This window comes from Metopolophium dirhodum, chromosome 4 (genome assembly GCF_019925205.1).
Source record: "Metopolophium dirhodum isolate CAU chromosome 4, ASM1992520v1, whole genome shotgun sequence".
Lineage (NCBI taxonomy): Eukaryota > Metazoa > Arthropoda > Insecta > Hemiptera > Aphididae > Metopolophium > Metopolophium dirhodum.
The window spans coordinates 10918667-10940702 of NC_083563.1; the positions used below are offsets into that span (position 1 = coordinate 10918667).

At 28.6% G+C, this 22036-nt stretch overlaps 1 protein-coding gene across 7 annotated transcripts in view; it reads right to left on the reverse strand.

The window, feature by feature from the left end:
• LOC132943197 (serine/threonine-protein kinase tricornered) overlaps nucleotides 1–22036 on the reverse strand; it is a 141168-nt gene that overhangs the window by 102676 nt on the left and 16456 nt on the right. For 2 of the 7 annotated variants that reach the window (XM_061012065.1, XM_061012066.1), the window contains one exon: nucleotides 14398–14452. The exons of 1 other annotated variant lie outside the window; for it this stretch is intronic. In XM_061012065.1, coding sequence (XP_060868048.1) covers nucleotides 14398–14452 — 55 coding nt within the window. Of the gene's footprint in view, nucleotides 1–3666; nucleotides 3996–9661; nucleotides 10104–14397; nucleotides 14453–22036 lie in introns of those variants that run through there. 4 more of the 7 variants (XM_061012067.1, XM_061012068.1, XM_061012064.1 and 1 more) reach the window with 3 other exon arrangements.

The following is a 22036-nucleotide window of genomic DNA, read 5'->3' on the forward strand; positions in this document are numbered from 1 at the left end:
TTTATGCATAGAACTGTATTATTAAATTATAATAAAATACTTAAGTACATATTTACGTTAATCCAATATTTTCATTTGATAGAACCGCGAGCACGTGTTAGGTACCTATGCATAATTATGTAATGCAAGCTGATAGTTACTATAATAACTAATAACTAATAAGCAATCTACAACGTACACTTCACTGCTTATTGATGACAGGAGTATAGAACTTAGGTAGGTACATTTTCAAAGAATTTTGTGTTTATACACATGAGAGTGATCCACATATTTAATATCAACGTTTTCTGCAATGACAGCTGATTTTTATAAGCCACAGTCGATAGCGATTAACCGACATTTAAAAACGTAACAGTAAATCGATGATAACTGCTGCAGATGATGAACTGCTGTAGTACAGTATTGGCTGGTTACAGTCCTAGTGGTAGATAAGTTTCATACCGCGAATAACTGCTTTAAGCATAATATCCGCTAGTCTATAATTATTATGGTGGTCAGAATATTCGTGTAGCGTGACGTTTTAAGCTATAAGACAAATAATTAAAAAGCAGCGCCATTATATTATGGTACTATATTACCTATGCAGCAGCCGTTATTTCAACGCGTAACATTCAGAAGGATAATATAATAGTTACAGTGGCGGTCTTCACACTTTACTCTATATGAAAAGCATTAGCGGAACAAAAAAAATCCATTCCATCGTAAAACCGATATGCTTCTGCTACCGAACATTATTACATGAAAGTAATAAATGTATTTTACACTACAAGTAATTTCACTTAAGAGTACCTAAGTATATATTTTATAAGTATATTTTTCGCGTTTTTTCGAAGCACACGATTAATGACAAAAATACATATTCTAAACTTGTTAAATATATAAACAAAGTGGAGTCGATTAAACACAAACATATACATATATGTTCACAAAACCGATAGAACTAAAATAAACACAACTAAAACGATTTTAATGTTGTTATTAATATTACAGATGAGATTTATAATTTAATAACTTACTAAATTTTTTATTTTTATTTAATTGGTCCTATCTCCTAATTGACCTACATTAGTAACTTTCTAAATGGAGGTTATGTCATTTAAAGTCATGGTTTATTCTAGCTGATGTACTCGAGTGTCGGTCATTGTACTAAACAAATTTATTAACCGTTATGTTAACCTTTGATTTGGCATAAAACACTTACTTCTGCTATTTAACAGTTGTTAAACAATTATTTTATTAGGTACTTGATCAATAAGACATAATGGTATTTTACATTATGCAATTGGTAAAATAAATTAAAACAGCAAAGTACTTCGTAAAACGTTTATATCGTATTTATCGATGAAATTTAACAGATGATCTCAAAATATATAAATAAATTCAAGTGGTGGCATTAAATACTTATATTATGTCGGCTAAATATGGTATAATTACTATAAATAGCGAAATATTGCAACTATTAAACAAACAAACACTTCTGAGATTAGTTAACTATTAATATGTATAAATATGTTAATAGTGTACCTACACTATGTACAACACTATGCTTGTGTAGTTGTGTGTAAACTAACAGAATAATTTTATAAAAATTACCTATGTTAAAGAATTGAAAAAAAAATCAATGCATTTTATAAAAAATATACCAATAAAAAAATAATTAACACATTTTAATTATATTTTCACTATAATCATTAAGTGACACATACAAGTGTATACACATTTAAGAGTCGAAAAAGTTGCAAGCTTTAAAATGATAATCTAAGTATGTAGTTACTGAAACAAATAAATTTGTTTCTTGTATTCTCTAAAGATCCATGAGAATAAAAAAAAATCAAAATCATTTTCGTGAGTTGCTTTCGAAAATGAATTTAGCTATACCTAATAACATTCTTAAAATGTGTACGCGTCTAAATCATCATGGCTTAAACAAAAAATAGTATGTACTTTTAATTATAATTATATTGCCTATACTACCTATATTAGACTTTAGACCCACTGCAGATAATATACAATATACCTATATGTATATAGTTTTGTTTTAATTATATTCTTTGTAAAATTGAATCATAATCAAAAAATGAATACACAAAATACAAAAAAAAACAATGGTTATTACAGCCTTGGATTAGGCAGGAAAAATAAACACAGTACATACACACACACGTGCGCACACACACACCTCATAAAAATATTACAGTAATATCATAGATATAGTATATATAGCGTCGACGCAGGATATTGTTTTATCTATATTTCGTCTTGGCTATACGTTTTTATGCGTAAAAAGAAAGCATTCTTCTAATGTTCACGATCCAAGTCAATATATTTACGAGTAGATCATACAAATAAGCACCCCTATGATTAATTTCGATTGCAGTTGTGGATAAATGAGGAAAAACATCTGTTGGTGATAAAAAAAATGCAATTATACACGGTTGGTGATAAAATTTAACGATAGGTACTCGAAAAAAAAAAGAAAAAAAAGGTTAAATTTGAAACCATTAATAGTATTGTACACAGGCGACATTGAAATCATATTGCGGTGATTGATAATTACCACGCAACAAAATATAATACGCCTCGCTATCAGCGAGTACTCGTATAGTCATTATGTTATATATGCACAGATTCATACATTTTTTTTTTATAGAACATATACGTCAAAGTGACTAATGTGCACATGATTAAGTAAAAATCTGGTCAGACGACTTAAAAGTCACCACGTGCAGTAGGTATGCGCTAATTTACATACACGTGTATGACCATCATCCCATAATATACAAACATATTATTATATTATCCGTACAATACAATCCGATAAACCGAAAATTAAAACAATTACAAATTGAAGAATATACATACTTATATATAGGTAGTGATAATTTCGTCGTGAACCAGGCAACATTTTACATAATACAAATAATTTTCAATTTGTATGTATACTTATACTGATAATCAACGAATAATATAAAATAGTATGTTTTTAACGTTTAAAAACAAATTGTATTTTCTAAGATATTGTTAGGTTTATTATAAAATAGAATCATCCAGTAAATTTACTATATGATACCTATGCATTCTTTTTATAGTATTTAATTAGGAATTGAGTTTAATGAACGTTTTTTATAATGTACATAATATTAATTAACACATTAATGTAATAATAATTGGATAATATGATATTTTATCCCAAATAATATTGTAGTATATTAAATATTTTTAAATTACACAAATAAATTGTTTATTTTTCATTATTCTAGAATAATAAGGATTTATATATTATTATTTTTTTTTTTTTTTATATATATAGAAGTGGTTAATTTACCGGAAAAACTATTTTTTTTTAATAATCGTCGACTTACTATAACTTTTATGATAGGTAGGTACTTCCTAATTTTATTGAATATTAAATATTTATCAAAATACAAGCAATATAAAATAAATAAATATACACGAATAACAACCCTTTTTGCTATATTCCAAGAAATTTTGGGGGGCATGAACGGGTTAGTAAAATCAAAGGAAAACTATAATTGAAAACAAATCTCAAGGAATGAGATGACATCAATCAAACTCAATTAAAAAAAAAAAATCTGTATAAATATAATGACCATCCTAATTACACGATATATACATACTATATTATAATATACGAAATCGACATACCTTTTTTAACCAGCGGCTTTTGGCCGAATCGGGCGAGCCACCAACGCAACAGTCGGCGGAGCAACGAGAACCCATTGGTATATCCGGCGGCGGGTTTTCCGGACTCTGAGTACTTACGGTGGTAAGCCGGCAGTCCACCGGCGGCGGCGGCGTCATCTTTCTTGTTGCCGCCAAACTCTTCGATCACCGGCGACACCACCGAAACGGGAGTGACGACGGCCGTGTGGTGTTCCCTGCTGTACGGCGACATGTGCACTTATATATAATATAACAATCCAGCTCCTCCAGTGCTCCAGTATTCACATTATATCCTTCGTCACAGCACCAGTCTGTATGTATACATTTTTTCTTTATAAAAACTTCGATTTTACAATCCCAATTACGCCCCTTGCAGGACCGGATTAAACCATTCAAAGGCACTATATTATTACGAGCACTTGGATATTTATAGCGGTCAAGTACCCAAATCGTCAAGACAATCTTATTGGAAAAAATGTCATCAGTAAAAAGTGATAAAATAAGACTCAAATACTCAATACCTAATGATTGTATTTGTTCATTATTTTTTACTATATTATTCTGTAGGTTAGTGTGTAACTTTAGTTATAATTATGTAGTGCATACCTTGTATGCTGCCTCTGTATGGTTAACCCGGCCCTCCATACACGTCCACCACGACAGCCGATTCTATATAATACGCGTACGATATATGTAACATTGTGGGGAATATAAATCGCGAATTCTGATCGATCGATCGTCTCACGAATATATTTTCGGACGAACATGCGGTAAAATAATATTTATTCGCAACACGACGAGTATATAGATAGATAATGATGGATATGTACAATATACTCTACGCCGGGTCCGCCGTAGACAATGAAACAATAGACGGTATGACGGAAAGATTGCTTCAACGACGTGATGCCGACAATCCAGCAGAAGATTTCGAAACGCAAGGGCGTGATCAACATTCTATACATGGCTGCAGCGACGAAGATCAACCGATTTTGGTGCGAAAGAGTCGGCGGTAGTGGATGATGGCGACGGTGGTACGGTGGCAATATTTGAGTATAACTCGATAACATTATAAAAATCCGACGAAACCTTTTGCTATTTTCATTACCAATATCCGTGATGTTAAAAAACTTTTTATTAACATTTTTTTATTCATTTTATATTTTTATCTAATTTCCTCTAAATTAACATTATTTTGTAATTTAAAAAAATTACCTTCGGTGGTTATATTGTATAGACTATAGGCGTATAGTCATTAAAAACATTATAATATAAAAATAATCAAATACTATTAAACGCACGCATACCTATACGTTATAAGGTTTTCACTGAGCAGTGAACACATTATTTTCATATTTTCGTTTCAAGCAATTATTATGTACAGTATATATATATATATATCATATTTTATACCCTATATATCATATATAATTGTATATTTGTACACATTTTTTAAAGTTTTTTAGTCATAAATGCCATAAATGCAATAATATTTTGTACATAATACCATATCATCGTCTAAAATTCAATACGGTATACCTATAAAATATTATTTTATTTCAGTTATTTTTAAATGTAGAAAAATATGCAAATGCCAAATTGTGAGAAAAACTCTTTTTAAAATGTATACATAATAATATATCACGTACATTAAAGTTTTCTTTTTTCAAATAACGCTCAATTTATGCCAGAAATGACTATATTGATTTTGATCATATTTTGACTTTGTTATATTGCGTCTATAAAATATAATAACCACAGACAAAACAATATTATTACAGCGACTTTCAGATCTTTGATTAATTGTTCTCAAAATCTATAAAACTGTTTTCGAAGTGCTCCATTAATAAAATTAGTCACCATAATTTTTAAAATGGTGATTCAAGTGTGAAATTTCGAATAAATATGTAATAAGAAAATACAATTAACATTTAACAATAAAAGGTTATTTGCATATTATTTTGTTGTTGAAGTGTTAATTAATCATAATATATGAAAACATTGCTATTCAATAACTAGAATGGATATCTTCAATTATTACAAGAATGAAATAAGCAATTCAATAACCTAGAGTTACGTCAATGACTTTTCGCGGTCATTACCGTTATTCCGGTTATGGTTGTGACTGTGACAACCGGATTGGTACCATTTTTCCCTCTGTCAACGTAACAAACAACAACGGGCAATTACCAACAGTGTTATGAAGGTTTTATCTTAAAAGAGGAAGACACATGTATCCTCTTCAGGGAAATTACACTCATAACGACCTATCAGTAACTACTGATAGGTCATTAACCGTTTAACGGGCGTTTACCCTAATATTACACAGATAAAGAAACACACCTTATTAAAATATTTGGTAAACATGATATTTTAGTATTGAATTATTAAATGGGTATATTAGTAGACCGTGATATTGTTTCATTTTGCTTCTATAGTGCAGGCAACCAACATATTTTTTTAGGAAAGTAAATAGGGGCGATTTTTCGTTATTTATAGTAAGTTCATATATCTATACTTATTCAATATACAATATATAGGTATTATTATAGTTTCAATTCTCAATCGAACAAATTGAAAAATTGAGGTTAAATCCACGCCCAACACTTATGAAAATGGACATTTGGACACGATGAAAGAAAATGATCGATAATATTGGCCAAATATGACTACATGTCATAATTGTATGCTAAAGAATATAGAACGAATATATATTTTTCGATGAAAATGTCAGGGTTTCTTCCAATACCTTTGCCAACGTACAGGGTGGGCGTTTCACCTATGAGTAAATTATTGGGTCTTGTAGGCAACAATGGTGACAAAACTCTGAAAGAAAGTGCAATGATAACAAAATAACCGGAAGAGGAGTGTGTTTTTAATGATGAATTGTCCATAAACATTAAAAAAAATAGTTACTCATTTCAAAGGTGGCCTTGGATATAAACCATTTGTCATTTTTTATTTTTATTTTTTATTTCGTAGACATTGTCTGTTGACAAGCATTTAATGAAGGACAAAATTAAAATAAATCGAACAACCCAATTTTCTACATTAATATATTATTTCAAGTATAAAAATATTGATATTAATTGTTTGAAACAAAACTATACAGAACTTTTGAAACTTAATTCACACACAATTTGTTTCTTTATAATATTATATTGTCAATATAATAATACTCATTAAATAATATAATAAGTATAAAGATTTTGTACCTTGATAATATAATAAATATAATATATTAATTAATATGACCCTAATCTGTCAATTCAACTAAATTGACCAAATTCTATGTATTTAATTTAATAGAAAATTATTAAAAGTAAGATGAGAATAAATGTAAATATTTCAAAAATGTGCAGACATACTCTTATGATATATAGGCATCGGTCATACCAGAACGATACCCTTGTCATTTAGATAGGTATACTTTAAATGTCAAATGTCAAGGGCAAATATGAGGCAACACGATGAAAACCTTTCATTTTTATCATCGCTAACTGCTTAAAACTATCAACGGCAGACGGTAAGTTTGTATATTTTACGGTTAGTATATCAAGTGGAGAGAAAATGATAAGAAATAAAACACGAAAACGGACGTGGGCACCTACACAGTCCGTTTTTACCCATACAATAACATCACGCAAGAAAAACGTAACAAAGCGTATATAACTTATTCTTACGATTGCTGGAAAATGATTTGAATGGGAGAAAGCCACATACCTATATGTACGTATGAAAAGGATCGTGAACAGCGAACGCCGCCGGGGTCGTGATAATATATCCTTGCTGCCGCAAACAGCAATGATCAACGGGGGCGATGAGACGACAATGTGATTTTTCGATATATTTTTGTCATTGAACTATACATTTGCATGGCCCATTCAACGCGAGCACAGCGGTTCTGTTTAACAAAGCGTTTTTGGCGGTACAGAAAACTATCAAGTCACCAGGTGTGGAATCTTATACGTCATACCTAGGTATATGGAGTGAATTTATTTTTTTGTATATACAAAGAAGAGATAAAATAAACATGTGGGCACCGGGTCGCATATAGAGCTATAATATGTACCTACCTATAATACATTTAAATGTCAAATTATGTACATTGTAGGCAAATTGTCATTAATTTTTTTTATGGTAATAATTGTAGTTTAAATATTTTTTCTCTAAGGTTGCATTATATTAACATTTCATCGTTTAAATACTGTTCAACTCAAAACACTGATGTCAACGGTAGGTAATAATATAAATCGAGATATAAATTAAATAAACGTCATGATGGTATAATATTCTTAGTTGATAAGGACGATATGAAAACTACATTGTTGTCCTACTAAATTCATACTTCTATATTATGTGGAATAGAATAATTTTAAAATACATATACAATAATTTTATACTACCTAATGATATACGTAAAATGTACGTGATTACCAGATTACATGAATAATTATTTACTCGATGGTATATTTTGAAATAATAATATTTAGTTTAAATAATTTTGTACAAGATTCACGACACTGTTTTGATACTTAAGGCAAGTTCGACTATTGCATAATGTATATATACAAACAAGAAAAATATATAGGTGATCTAAATAGTTTTTAGCATTCACGATTCACTCATTCGAGATGTAGATACATACTTAAATTGTTTTGGTTTTTATGAAGCTTTGCTCAAAACAAAAATAAATAATCAATATTCAATAATTATAAGTAGGTACCTATATTATGTCTTATTTAAAACATTAATATCGTTGAACATCCTAGTCTTAACAATTTCAACTGAACAAAATGTAATGTGTCTACAATTTTATACAGATTTCATCTGTCGATTTTTTTATGTATACACATCTGCATCTCACATACTAAACATACCTATTATTATTATAAATACACATAAAACAAAATATTGACTTCGGACAAAATATGAATTTCGGAATGTAGGCTTGAAGAAATAAGGAAACGTAACGGAAGCAAAAATGCTTTTGACAGGTTTGTCTTAACTAAGGTGTAGGGAAATTATCAAAGAGTTTATTTTCACGTTTCACATTCGTCATGCCCACAGTATAAAACGGGAAAATTATTTTTGAATACATTTTTTTTTAACTTGTGAATAAAAAAAAAAAAACGATTGTCTGCCAAGTTCTAAGCAAAATAATTAATATCATAACACTACTAGTTTAACCAAATATACAAATATATTATGATAAATTAATCTTCTCCGTTCTGATGTACAATTAGATAATATTACATTAAATGATAGGAATACCATTTAATTAAAAAAACACTTTTAAATTAATAAACTAGGTAAGTAGACCCAATTTTATTAAATTAATAATAATCCCTTTATACATTGGATATACGATATATATTGGTTCAACTGTATTATTTAGTTTAAAAACTCGTAAAAAATATTTGAGGAGATACCAATAATAAAAACTTATTAGAAATTGTGTTTTAATATAACAAAAGTAAGGAATCAATAATAGCTCAAAAGTTTAAAAAAAGTTCAATAATAGACATTCGTCTTATTCGTTGTTTATTACTTATTTTAGAGAAAACTGGTTTAAATAGATAAATAATCATACCTAGGTAGTACCTACATCATAATAAATTTTTCATAATGACATGTATTTCTGTTCGGCGTTTCATTTCTTTCAGATATTGTCGATAGTTTAAAATCAAACACTTACTCGGCATATAATTTAAGCTTAACATAATATTATGTTTCATTTATTAGTCTCGAAGACTTATAAACTTAGAATAATTCCTAGGTTTATTATTACTTATTAGTTATAGTTATTACTCATTGCATTTACATGTTCCACTTTCCAGTCACTCGAACACTCGGAAGCAATCAATTTAATGTAAACATTATAACATTACACGGCTCATTGTTGTTTGCAAAAGACTTCATCGGACTTGACACATAATAATAATAATATTAATAATCATCCAACGTGTATAAATACCATTCAACTGTTTGTTTCGTCCTTACAATATAAATGTCTTTAGACCTTTTCAATTAATAAAAGAAAAAAAACAACAAATTCGCTTAATTAATTAAGTATCTGCAGAACACTATTATGATAATAATATTATCTATTGTAATTTAACATTAATTAACACTATAAAATAGATAAAAATCGAGAAACATACGAAACACTAATAAAACGACACTTGTACGGCGCACTGTAAATATGACAATTATAATATTTAGATATGAAAAAAAAAACACAGTTTTAACGAGAGAAAAGAATCATCACGTGTGTATTTTAAATATCACCAACAATATACTATTTTATTATTATGGTTACCTACAGGGCGACCGCGGTTAGGATCGCGAGCAACAACGGCGACAATGCACGCGGACGCACGGATCGGCGGGAACAACAACACTGCAGCGACGGATGGGGAAAAGACGGAGACGCGGCAGTAATAGTTCCCTCGACGGCGGCGGGCGCTCGCGAGTTTTTGAATTCCGCCAACGGACGTTTACAAACGTGACGTCGGCGCGCATGCGCAAAGACGTAGGTCAAGGCGCGCACACTTTCCATTACCCAACCCTTCCCCTCTGCCGCACCGGCGACTACCCGCCCCTCCTTAAACCACCTCGTTCGTCGTTTGGCGGTGTTAACGTTTGTACCTGGTCCAATCGCACCCACACTGTGTGTGTCCGTGTTGTACACGATACAGGTACACTTATGATTTTTATATTTTTTAAGCTTTTATATTATGATCTGTTTTAAAATTATTGAAAGTTTTTGAATATTGGGTTTTAATCCATTCTTGTTTAATATCGTTGCGTGAATTCGCCTCGAAATACAAGATAATCCGATACATCGACAAATTATAATAATACACAATATAGTACACGTGGTGTGTAAAATAAAACTCCTTCGTATATAGTATTAAATAAGCTACAGGTAAACATTCTGCCTAATGGCTATAGCCGTTATCTGCCACGTTAAAGATAGGTAGGCTTACAACGGATATGCGTTTTAGGAGGTAGGTATTATCTAGTATCTACGTATATACATTATATAATAGCGTTTTAACAAAACGTGTTTATTAGCCCCCAAACATTATTATAGTAGAAGAAACGAGTAATAATACACTTCGCGTTTATATTTTATCATATCATATATTCATATACAGCCGTTGGACAAAAACGAAACAAAACGAAACAGGACAGAAACGAACAGGATCTTAATCGTTCGAACAATATTACGAGTATATATGCACATATAACATAATATAATATGTACATTAAACACAGTTCCCCGGGAATATTAACTAATATAATATGAAATGGTGCGCAGTAATGAAATTCATATCACAATAATATATACCGCAGAGGGTAAACCACCGAGCAATTATAATGGAGTAGGTATATATTATTATAAAGCGTATAAATCCCCGACTAGGCACCCCGTGTGTTTCAACGACGAAGCTGTTTTAAATTAATAATTCTGTTTTTATTGGTCATCAAATTAAATCAAAAAAAGACAATGATTAACAAACTATGTAAAACCACGTTTCTTGTTATTTTTGTAAACTGCAAATATACATACACAAACCCTGTTACAGATCTTAAAACAATATTATCATGTGTTTTTGAATACATAGGTTTACCATATACTGTTACACGGAATCATATTAGGTGACGACGGTAGTTCAACACAATATAAACAGAAATTTTTTTGTGTTTTCAATGAAACAGAACTTTATCAAATATGTAGCCATTTAAGGCCGAGTAGGAACAATAAAATACTACTTATAATGGAATCATTTTTTGAAACAAAGATATATATATATTTTATTAAGTACCTATATTTATAATAACCAGATTCCATTTGGTAGATAAAACAAGTTTTATAGTATGTTAATGTTCAACACATTATTCAAACGTGAAAAACGAATCATTGAATATTTTCATAATAACATGAATACACATTTAAAATTTTAAAATCTCCACACTTAAAGAGTTGTCATGGAAACATAAAAAATTAAAAAGTATATTTTTTAATCAAAAAATCATTAAGTTATCTTAATTATTTAAAGAAAATTATGTGTAATATAATATAATATAAATTCAAAAGTAAAAACTAATTTAAAGTATAGTGGAATGTAGACAACTACAACAGTTTTCATCAAATGAATTGTGTACACATTTAATTGGATATTGACATATTGAATTATCTCTAATTGTGTTATTACTATTAAATATAAACGTTATAATATATTTAAATCAATCAATGTCGTATAATACTTTCGATTGATTGTGTAGGTATATTTAAATTAGTTTATTTAATAATTTATTCATAATGAAAAGTATAAAATACGTTTGGTTCCCTCGTTTTCACAATGTAGGTTACGGGAATTAATTATTCCCCTAATTGTAGTCTAACTACTCAGAATGTAATTGAAATATAGATATATACATCGTTGTTTTTTTACGATAATATATTATTTACATTATCAAAATGGGGTCAACCATACTCAACTGCTATTACCTACAATAAGATTGATTTGTGAAATAAGAACTCTTATTCATTGATAAAATATACTGCAGTCTGCAAGTATACAATGAAGATAGATGAATTCATCTAAATCCACGATGTTTACTTAATATTAAATGGTAAATAGCTGTAAATTGCAATATATATATAAGATTGAAATATGAACTAAATAACAAATTTTGCACAATTTTGTATAATATTTTAATATTCAGTAAAAAAAATAAAATAAAAAAACAACTGTCAATATTTTATAATACATTAATATAGTAGGTATATATAGCCTATATTAGACATTTTGATAGTAATAAATCACATTCAAATCAACTACCAAACTTAAGCTAAACTAAATCGTGAAAATATTTTATGAATAACAATCTATCACAATATGTATCATATTATGATTAGATTCTTTCTTATTAAATTTAATTAGTTAAGCAAACATACGTGAATTCACATGCTTTTCTGTTGTTTTACCTATTCAATTGCGCTATCAAATATCATACCTAAAACTTAATTATCAAATACGAAATCTTACTAATGAAATGATTAAGCCTTATTTGTGACATTACATTAGGTAGACAACTGCATACTTATGTATACACGTATGCACTATGCAGTGCTGTCCAGACATTAAGGTAGGTAGACACAATAAAAACGGTTACGATTATTCAATTAAATTCTACGCAAATCATCAGTTTAAAAAAGTAGGTCAGCGCATTTCGGTGGTGGATGTTTGTCCATCGTCTCTTCGGGCCTCGGATAGGATAGTGTAATTTTACTGTATTCGATTTGAATGCAATGATTGCATTCGATAAAAAACGATTCTGAGCGGACGAGGGTATCTTTTTTATTTAATTGTATTCGTTTATATGGTGATAAACAAAGCGTTTTAAAAACAGCTTAAGAACGATTTGTATAAATAGGTAATTTATATAATTATAATTATTATTTATAATTAGGAAATATCATAAAAATGAAAAAAAAATATAAAATAAAAGAAAAACCTCATAAGTCGCTCAAATGTTTTGAAAATTTTACCATGTCTAGATAAGGCTAATATAAGTAAACAACCCAAATTTCCCTAACCTAACCGAATTACAACAAAAAAACTCCCAAAATTAAAATGTCTATAAATAGCTCAAAAATGGCTAAAATGTTCCGAACTTTAAACCGTAAGGAACAAAATCTAAAACACAACAAAAAATATCTCTTGTTATTTTTAATTTGAAGCAATATTTCTAGTAGAAAACGTCGTCCGTAATTATTTAATATTATAAAATCGTGAAATCGTACGTTTTTTCTCCTTTAACCGCTTTTATTTCGAGTAGCGTTTCGAAAATCGAAAAATGACCTCTTTGAAGTACCAGCTCAAGAACATTGAAAAAAAGATGCTATACTTGATACTTTTGAGCAAGTTTAGAGGGAGAAAAAATGTTTACAGAATAAAAAAGAAAAAGAAATAAACATCATTGTAAAACCATTACATTCCTCACTCCGCCCAGAACCTAAAATGTTCAACAATACATATTATAATGCAAAATAAATAAATAAATAAATAAATAGAACAAATCAAAGTTGGCCAATAATTCACCTTTCACATTTCCCACTATGTGTATAGGTACGTATGCCTAAATATATAATTGGCCCGTGAAGCCAAGTTGCAGATATTGCTTAACTAACTCGCTGCCCATTTGCCAAACTAACCAATTAACTAACGATCGTCTACGCAAACCGTCTGAAAAATACAATTGAACTTCACACGATATTCTTTGGTAGGTAAGAGGGTGTTCCTCGGCTGGGACTTTCGATAACCTACTATTCTCAATGCATCAATTAACAGTTAAATCATCTGAACATGAACACGCCACACATCTCCCAATCTCTCATTGTGTTGATTATAATAATATGTAGGTATACATTGTATTTATATATTATATACGGTACAAGTAACTATTATATTATAGTAACCGTCAACTAACCGATGCCAATCTGCTGCAGCCGTAACAAATTTTATAATTGTTTTTACCGGTTAATATCGATCATATATAGTTAAGTGTAAGTATATTTTCATTCATAATGATGCATGCAGTAATTATACCAATATTGGGGTATAAAGTGGACCGTATAATATATTATATATTAATAGGGCGCAGTGCCAAGTAGTATAATAATTATAACAAAATTACATTTTGTTTTACCTGTTGCGGCCGAGCTTGTCAAACAGGGCCATATACAACTAACCTGAAACAAATGTTTAAAAATTCAAATAAATTATAAATTATAAAATTAAAAATTAAAATAATGTTAAAATATAAAACAAACTTAAAATAGTGATTTAAGCTTAATGATATTTTCACACTGCATTATTTAATTACCATTTAAAGTTATTCGAAATCATCAATCGTATACATTAGTTTAAGTAAATAGTAATAACACTAAAACACTAGGTAAATAATATGATTTTAATGCTATATTATGTTCGAATGTTAAACGCTTATATTATCTGAACGCAAAGTTTATTCAAATTTATAAGTAAAATAATTTGTACATAGGTAATAAATAATAAATTTGAAATTACAGAAAAACTAAATAAGTTTGTATTTTATTGTTAATACCTATACCCATATTATCTCTATACTTATACGATATACAAGAGGTAATTTGTGTATACATTTATTATCAACTTATACTTAAAAGTATTAAACAATAAAAATACTTCGAATTTTTTTTATAACCATTTGCTTAAATACACTAATAGGTAGTTGCGTATACAGTCATTATGAGATGATATAATATAGAGCATGTACTTCAATAAATTATCATAACACTTAAACTTAAAGTATCGATTTAATGGAATAAAAATCTGTCATGATTACTGATTTTCAGAATAACGGAATAGTGAAACTGAAAACATAATAAAACCAAAAAAACTATTGTAATACAAATACAGATGAGAATGAGTAATGTCAAAATAATTCGAACGCTACCAGAAATAATGGAATGAAAAAATTATTGGTAATCATTTTAATAAGAAACAGACATGCACTCATATAATGATCACTAAGACACTAAGTAAACAGAGGAAAAATGAATGTTTTCTTTGTTTCAAGTATAATAATTAATCGTATATAGGTACCTAATACATATATCTATATTGGTAAATATGATATTATAATATAATCTCCAGGAAGATATTATGTTTTACTTATTAATATGAATCATAACTTGATAAACTTTATAATAGCGTAGTTTAAACTAGTTTGCATATATCCTGGCAAGAGCCGGTAATAATTTACTTGGTGGTTATTAATTATATTATTAATCAATGACTTTAAGTATTGAGTACATAGAATATTACTTGTTTTCAAAAACACTGATAGAAAAAAAATAGTGAAGGAGAATCAATACTACCTACATACAGTAGTTAGACAGTTGTCTTATTGTACAAGATTTGTTATTGATTTGACATTTATGTTTCGAAACTACCTATATATAAAAAAAACACGATAGAAGTAAGATATAAAGGTTGATAGATAAAGACACGCTACATTATAATTACCAAATAATCATTTATTTATAAAAACAAAATTGACGCCTTGCTATTTTGTTGTTCAATTTGTGTCTATATGCACCTAATATGTTTTGTATTAATACGTAAACATGGGAAAATTATTTTGTGTACCTAAGACAGAAACTACGAACTCTTCATATAATATGAAGTAGCGTAAAGTGTTTGTCGATATTCTTTTTAAAAATTACGTGTTAAAAATAAACAACAGAACAGAATAAATGTTTATGCATCACGTTACAAATGGAAAGGTGAGTGATACAAAAGTATTCAGAAATTCAACGCTAAATGTACATTCACAAAAAGTTCACATTACTTATTAGATTTTAAGCGATGCAAGGAATACATGGGTTTGATCCATTTTGTTAAAATTCGAAAATGAAAAACTGTGAAAACATAAATTTACAACCAATTATTTATAAAAACATTTTCTAGATTTTGTATAGTTTGTATTAAGTAATTTAAAATAATTGTGCAAGCTATTTTAATGCTATTTATAGGCATTTGAAATATTCTACTTTTTAAAAGTTTTTTTCGATTCGTATAATATAATTCAATTTTTGTTTTTAAGTTAAAAAGCCTAAATATTTATTACAAGTATGAGTTGCTTGAACCCCAATTAAAAAAGCACACTATAGTAGATTTTTCCTCTGCAAGGAAAATTGGGAAATCATAGACATGTTTAAGGGTAGGTATAGTGTAGTGGAAAAACATCTAATAGCGTGTTACATTTTATTATTATTGTTGATTTACATTACCATCATCATCATGACAATAAATAAAATGTAATGATAATCGGCTTCGCAAAAATCGTTTATAGAAAAGAAAGTTGTACCCAGCCTGGCCAGCCTATTAGTCTATTGTAAAATATCAAAAATAAATAAATATATTTTTATTTTATAAACGATTAAAACCAAGTACAGCAAAAACACAAAAATGCATATATTATTTTGAAGTTAAAAATGCATAACATTTTAACCTTTAATATCGCCTAAATAAATTTTTTACTAGAATTTATAAAAAAACTGTCGTACCCCTACGTGTTTTTTATGAGCGATTGAAGTTCAAATGTTGATGACATCATATTGGATTATTAAACGTATACAATTTATCCCCAAACGATTTTTGTTATTTAATATTTTGTGCTTATATAATGATTATTCAAAAAGCGTTACTAAACACGTAAATTAATATTTAACACATAAGTAACATAGGAACACTGAAATGTTCAATATATTTTCATTAGTTGTCAATAGCATAAAACCGGCATTCGCACCGTTCAAAAGTACATCGGTATTGACTTATAAGTTATAAGTAATAACACCTTATTACTAATAGAAAAACAAATTACTAACAGCAATATTGGTATACAATAAAATATCCGTAGGTTCGTTATTCATTGAATATTCATATACCTGCAATGATATATCATCGAATTTTATTTTAATACGTTTATTACAGTGACCTATTCGAGGTACACTAATATATACAGCGGAGCGAGTTACACAATTTTTTAGAATTTAACAACTTATGATTAATTTTATATTTTTTGTACGTCTGACATCACGTTTTGGAACAGTAAATAGGTAGGTACTAAATTTGATTTAATCATCAACATTAAATGCAGTGATCTCTAGTAGCAAATTTGTCCTAGTATAAAATAATTAAACCAGAATATTTATGCAGCACCCGGTTCCAACAAGATCGGTTTTGTTTTTTTGATTAAATTCATGAATTACTGCAGTAAGGAACAATCGTATATAGTGACATGAAATTTTCACCAAATACCAGCTATATTATCATTTTTTTACTAACGGAAGAAAATGTTTTCAATATTTTATTAATTATTGATATATTATTATAGACATTTGAAACTTTTTTAAGTTTTTAATTGATTTAGTTTACGTTAACAAATTTTTGTTTTCGGTGAAAAAAAGCATGCAAATTGAAGACAAGGTTCTTGATTAGTTCTTATTTGCAGTTAAAAAACAACGAAAAATTATAGTCTCGTGCTCACTTGAAGGTTTTTATGTTTATTAAATTTAATATATCCAGCCATTCACCTACCTAATACATTATTTTTTAAGTTTCCCGATTTATTTTAATTTAATAAATACACTTTATTAGTGTGATGTTATTTATTTTAACAATAAACTGTATAAAACAAGGCGATTAAAAATCTATTTTCAGGTCTTAACATTTAGCATATAAAAACAGAAAAAAACTATTCAAAACATTAATCTTCTCTGAACAACACGATTTGGCACAAATGTTTTAGGTGAAGGTTGAGCATTTCAAATGAATTATATCACTCGTCACTAGTGAAGTGTAGACAATTACTTCTCCTGCATCGGTGTAGTTGGTATCCATAAAAACGATTATCGTGTGCTCGTTCATCGTTATTGCAATGCTAATTTATTTATTTACCCATTTGAATCGCTTAAATAAATATTTTATCATTAACTGAATTTTTTATTATTATTATCTTACATCCCGTAACCGATTTACAATAGTACATAATACCATAATACATAACAAACTTAAAATTAAAAAAATTAGAAAACCTAACCTAACCAATTTATTAGTTCTTGATGATTTAAATTGATGTCTTGTTTATATACGTAAATTATATTATAATATATAAACATAACAAATTACCATATACCTAAAACATAAACATTCACCTCCTTCTTCATTATTTAATAACAATTATTAGTCATCAATTTCTTTTAGAATTATTAATTTGTCATCCTAAAGTTATACCTAGGCGTCCTAGACTATAGATGATAATATTACTTACTATATCAATAAATAATAATTTTTAAGTAATAAATAATATGGGTACACTTAAATTATGTTTAATATATTTTACTTATTAAATAACAATAAATAAAACACGGATAAAATATGAAATATAATAATACATAAATAATGAAACTAAAGTAATATATTTTTTTGAAATCTTATACAATATTTGTTTAATTACGGGGAACTGTTAGTAAAACGATTGTTATAAAAACGCACTATAGGTACATACTGTTGGGATAAAAATTATGTAGTAAAAACATAACAAGCAAGTATAATAAATTTAACGAATTTTTTTATGGAGGATGGCGAGGATAGTATTAAACGAATGATTTCCTACCAATTACATAATAAACAAAAAATTAAAGTACCTAGATAAAAAAAACTACTGTACCTACTAAAATAGGGACAATGGTAACAAATATACTTGGTTGAAATTTACATAAAATATGTAGCAGCACACAATTAACTCACCATGTATAGAGTAACATTATAACAAACTGATGTAATATTATATAAAAGCCCATGATTCGTACATTTTCAGACTGAAATATGGAAATTAATTAACCTTTAAGGTTATTTTTTTGCGTAAAAATAAAATCACAAAGCTGTTTTTTGATGTTTTTTTTTCAATAATACTGAATAACAATAACTATGTAATGTTATGTAAGTCATATGAATACTGAGAGTTTAGGGAGAGTTCAAAAATATTTGAGTGTTAAATAATTATAGGTATTCTATTTTGACTTAATCCTAATATTTCTAATGGGCAAGTATATGACCACGGTGCAGGTCATTGAATAAATTATTTCTTGTTTTTATCAGCCAGGAAATCTTAAGTGAACAGGATGTATACTTTCAATAACTTTTACAAGAGATATTAAAAAAACAGTGAGCAAGTGTAATTTGCAACTTAAGAGCTCACTCGCCCAAAATCGCCTTACGAACTCGTCAAAGACATATGATTGCAGGTTTCATCATTTTCATGAAAACAATATTGATTAATGATGAATGGTATAGGTGTGGTTCATTAGTGGAGTACTGGTGTATTAGGGATATGGTTTTAAAAAATGTTTGATAATTCCAATAAGATGGCACATTTAAAAAAAAATCGTACAATACAAATTATAACAATTGATCTAAACTGAAAACTCCAAACTATACATAGATTTATCGAAATAATTAAATAGGTATATTTAGCTTAACTACTGATGTCTATCAATGATCATATATTATTCAATATAATTTTCTGGTTATCAAACAAGTCATCATCCCTTAAAATTGAATTTTTTTATACGTACCTATATTACATACCTATACCTATCTCTTTGTAATTATAAAATGTTTAGGCTTTCTTAAACATACATGATTAAGTGTTTCTTAATATCAACCAATATACAAGAAGTTATAATGATGATAATATTATTTTGTGAAAAGGGGAGATGCAGAATAACTTTTTTTATCCTGCTTTAGTCCACATGGATATACCACCACCTCATGACGTTTTTTTCACAAATACACAGTGTGATGTATATCATATATGTTTAATGTATACAAAAATATATATACTCTTATGCAATATTTTATACGTAGTTGTTGAACGATAGTAGGTAGGTAATTCGATTTATTACGCCAGCCAAGAGTATATTAATTTTAACTGCAACTGCGCAGGCGACGCATTGCGTTTACGAACGGTATAAAACTCAATAACCGCAGCACCCGACACGTGTGTAATGATATGTAAGTATATACGTTCAAGCGATTTCGAACCACGTAAAAAAAAATGAAAAATAAATAAATAAACTAAAAAGGAATAAGAAGAAAAAAATCAGCGAAGTCACTCTGCTGTAAAGTAGTTTTCGAGTGTACCTCACTACCTCGTTGTTGAGTAGGTCACTGTGGGATGTGTTAAATTTAAATACAACGATACATTTTATTATTATACACGAATAACGATTCTGAGCGGAGACAAATCGGAGTCAGCCTTATTTCTAAGGTTCTTTTACTATAATATTATATTTATATTGCTATTAGTAATATATTTGTCTACATAGGTGATACGCGAAAAACAAATCGCATTATATGGGTTTGATACTAATTCATACAATATATATAATTAGCTGCTGTATATCAATACTGACGCACCATATAGACAGTGGCAGATCCAGTGGGAGGGGGGAGGGGAATTTGCCTCCCCCCAATTACCGTAGTTTTCTTTTGTTTACACTGTGCTTAGCCAACTCTGGAACTTTTATACTTTTGCTTACCCCCCCCAAAAAAAAAAATTAAGCCCTGGATCAGCCACTGACCAGTTGTTGAATAAATAGCATAAAATTAATTTAAATTGTATTTTGAATATTTCATTGTGTAGGTTTAGGTAGTAAGTAATAATAGTAATAACGTACCTACGTAGAAATCAAGTTTTCAGTTCGATTATTATTTTTTTAATTACAATAAAATTACAAAAATCGTATTTTTTCGTTTGTATAGAATCTAAAAACCACAACGAAATCAAAAAAGAAGATTTTCTATACATGCGGCACACGTACGTTTGCAGCCGTCAAATTATCACGTGCGGCTCAGCGTCGATTTCCACAAGTGAACTCCCATTGTTTCACGCCATTTTATACGTATACAATATAGGTATTTAGATGGCATTATATATAAATGATAAAATTATAAATACTAACCACCATATACGCATCACCGATCCGGACGGTATCAACCTTAGCCCAGTATGCACTATACAGCCTGGCCACCGAGGATAACGGTTTGACGGTATTATTATATTTATATTGTATAATATTATATATACCCATTACATAAACACGGGGTGATCTGTGTAACGTAAGACATTCATTATTTCAGAAAACACCAGTTTTTAAAAATAATTCTTTGACATATTTTTTAGTAGTTACAAACAATCATTTTTGAAAAAAATAAATATTTTTTACTGATTTTTATCGCTATCATTTTTAGATTCTGAGAGGAGCGATGAATGTATTGATTTTGCAATGATGTGTTTTTTTAAATTTTTAAATTTTTTGTGTTTGTATCACGATAAGCAATCAAAATAATGTCTCGATTTTCAACAATATAGCATCTTTTCCGGTGAGAAAGTGAATTTATAGTTGGTGCATTGAGGAGGTCCAAATTAAAAATTCACGGTAGTTTTTAAAAGCGTCTGAATATATTAATATCATATTAAAATTATAATTCGGTATAGAAATATATCTATTTTCGATTCTGAGCGAAGCAATAAATGTATTGATTTTACAATAATGTGTTTTTTTGTATGTGCCTGTCATCACCTTTTGGGACAGTAAAAATGCTTATTTACTTTTGAAACTTGAATTTTTTTTAGTTTTTTATTCTATAAATATCAACACAATTTTATTCATTGGTTAAAAAACTTGAAAATGTAATACAAGGTAGTTCTTATAAGTTGTTAT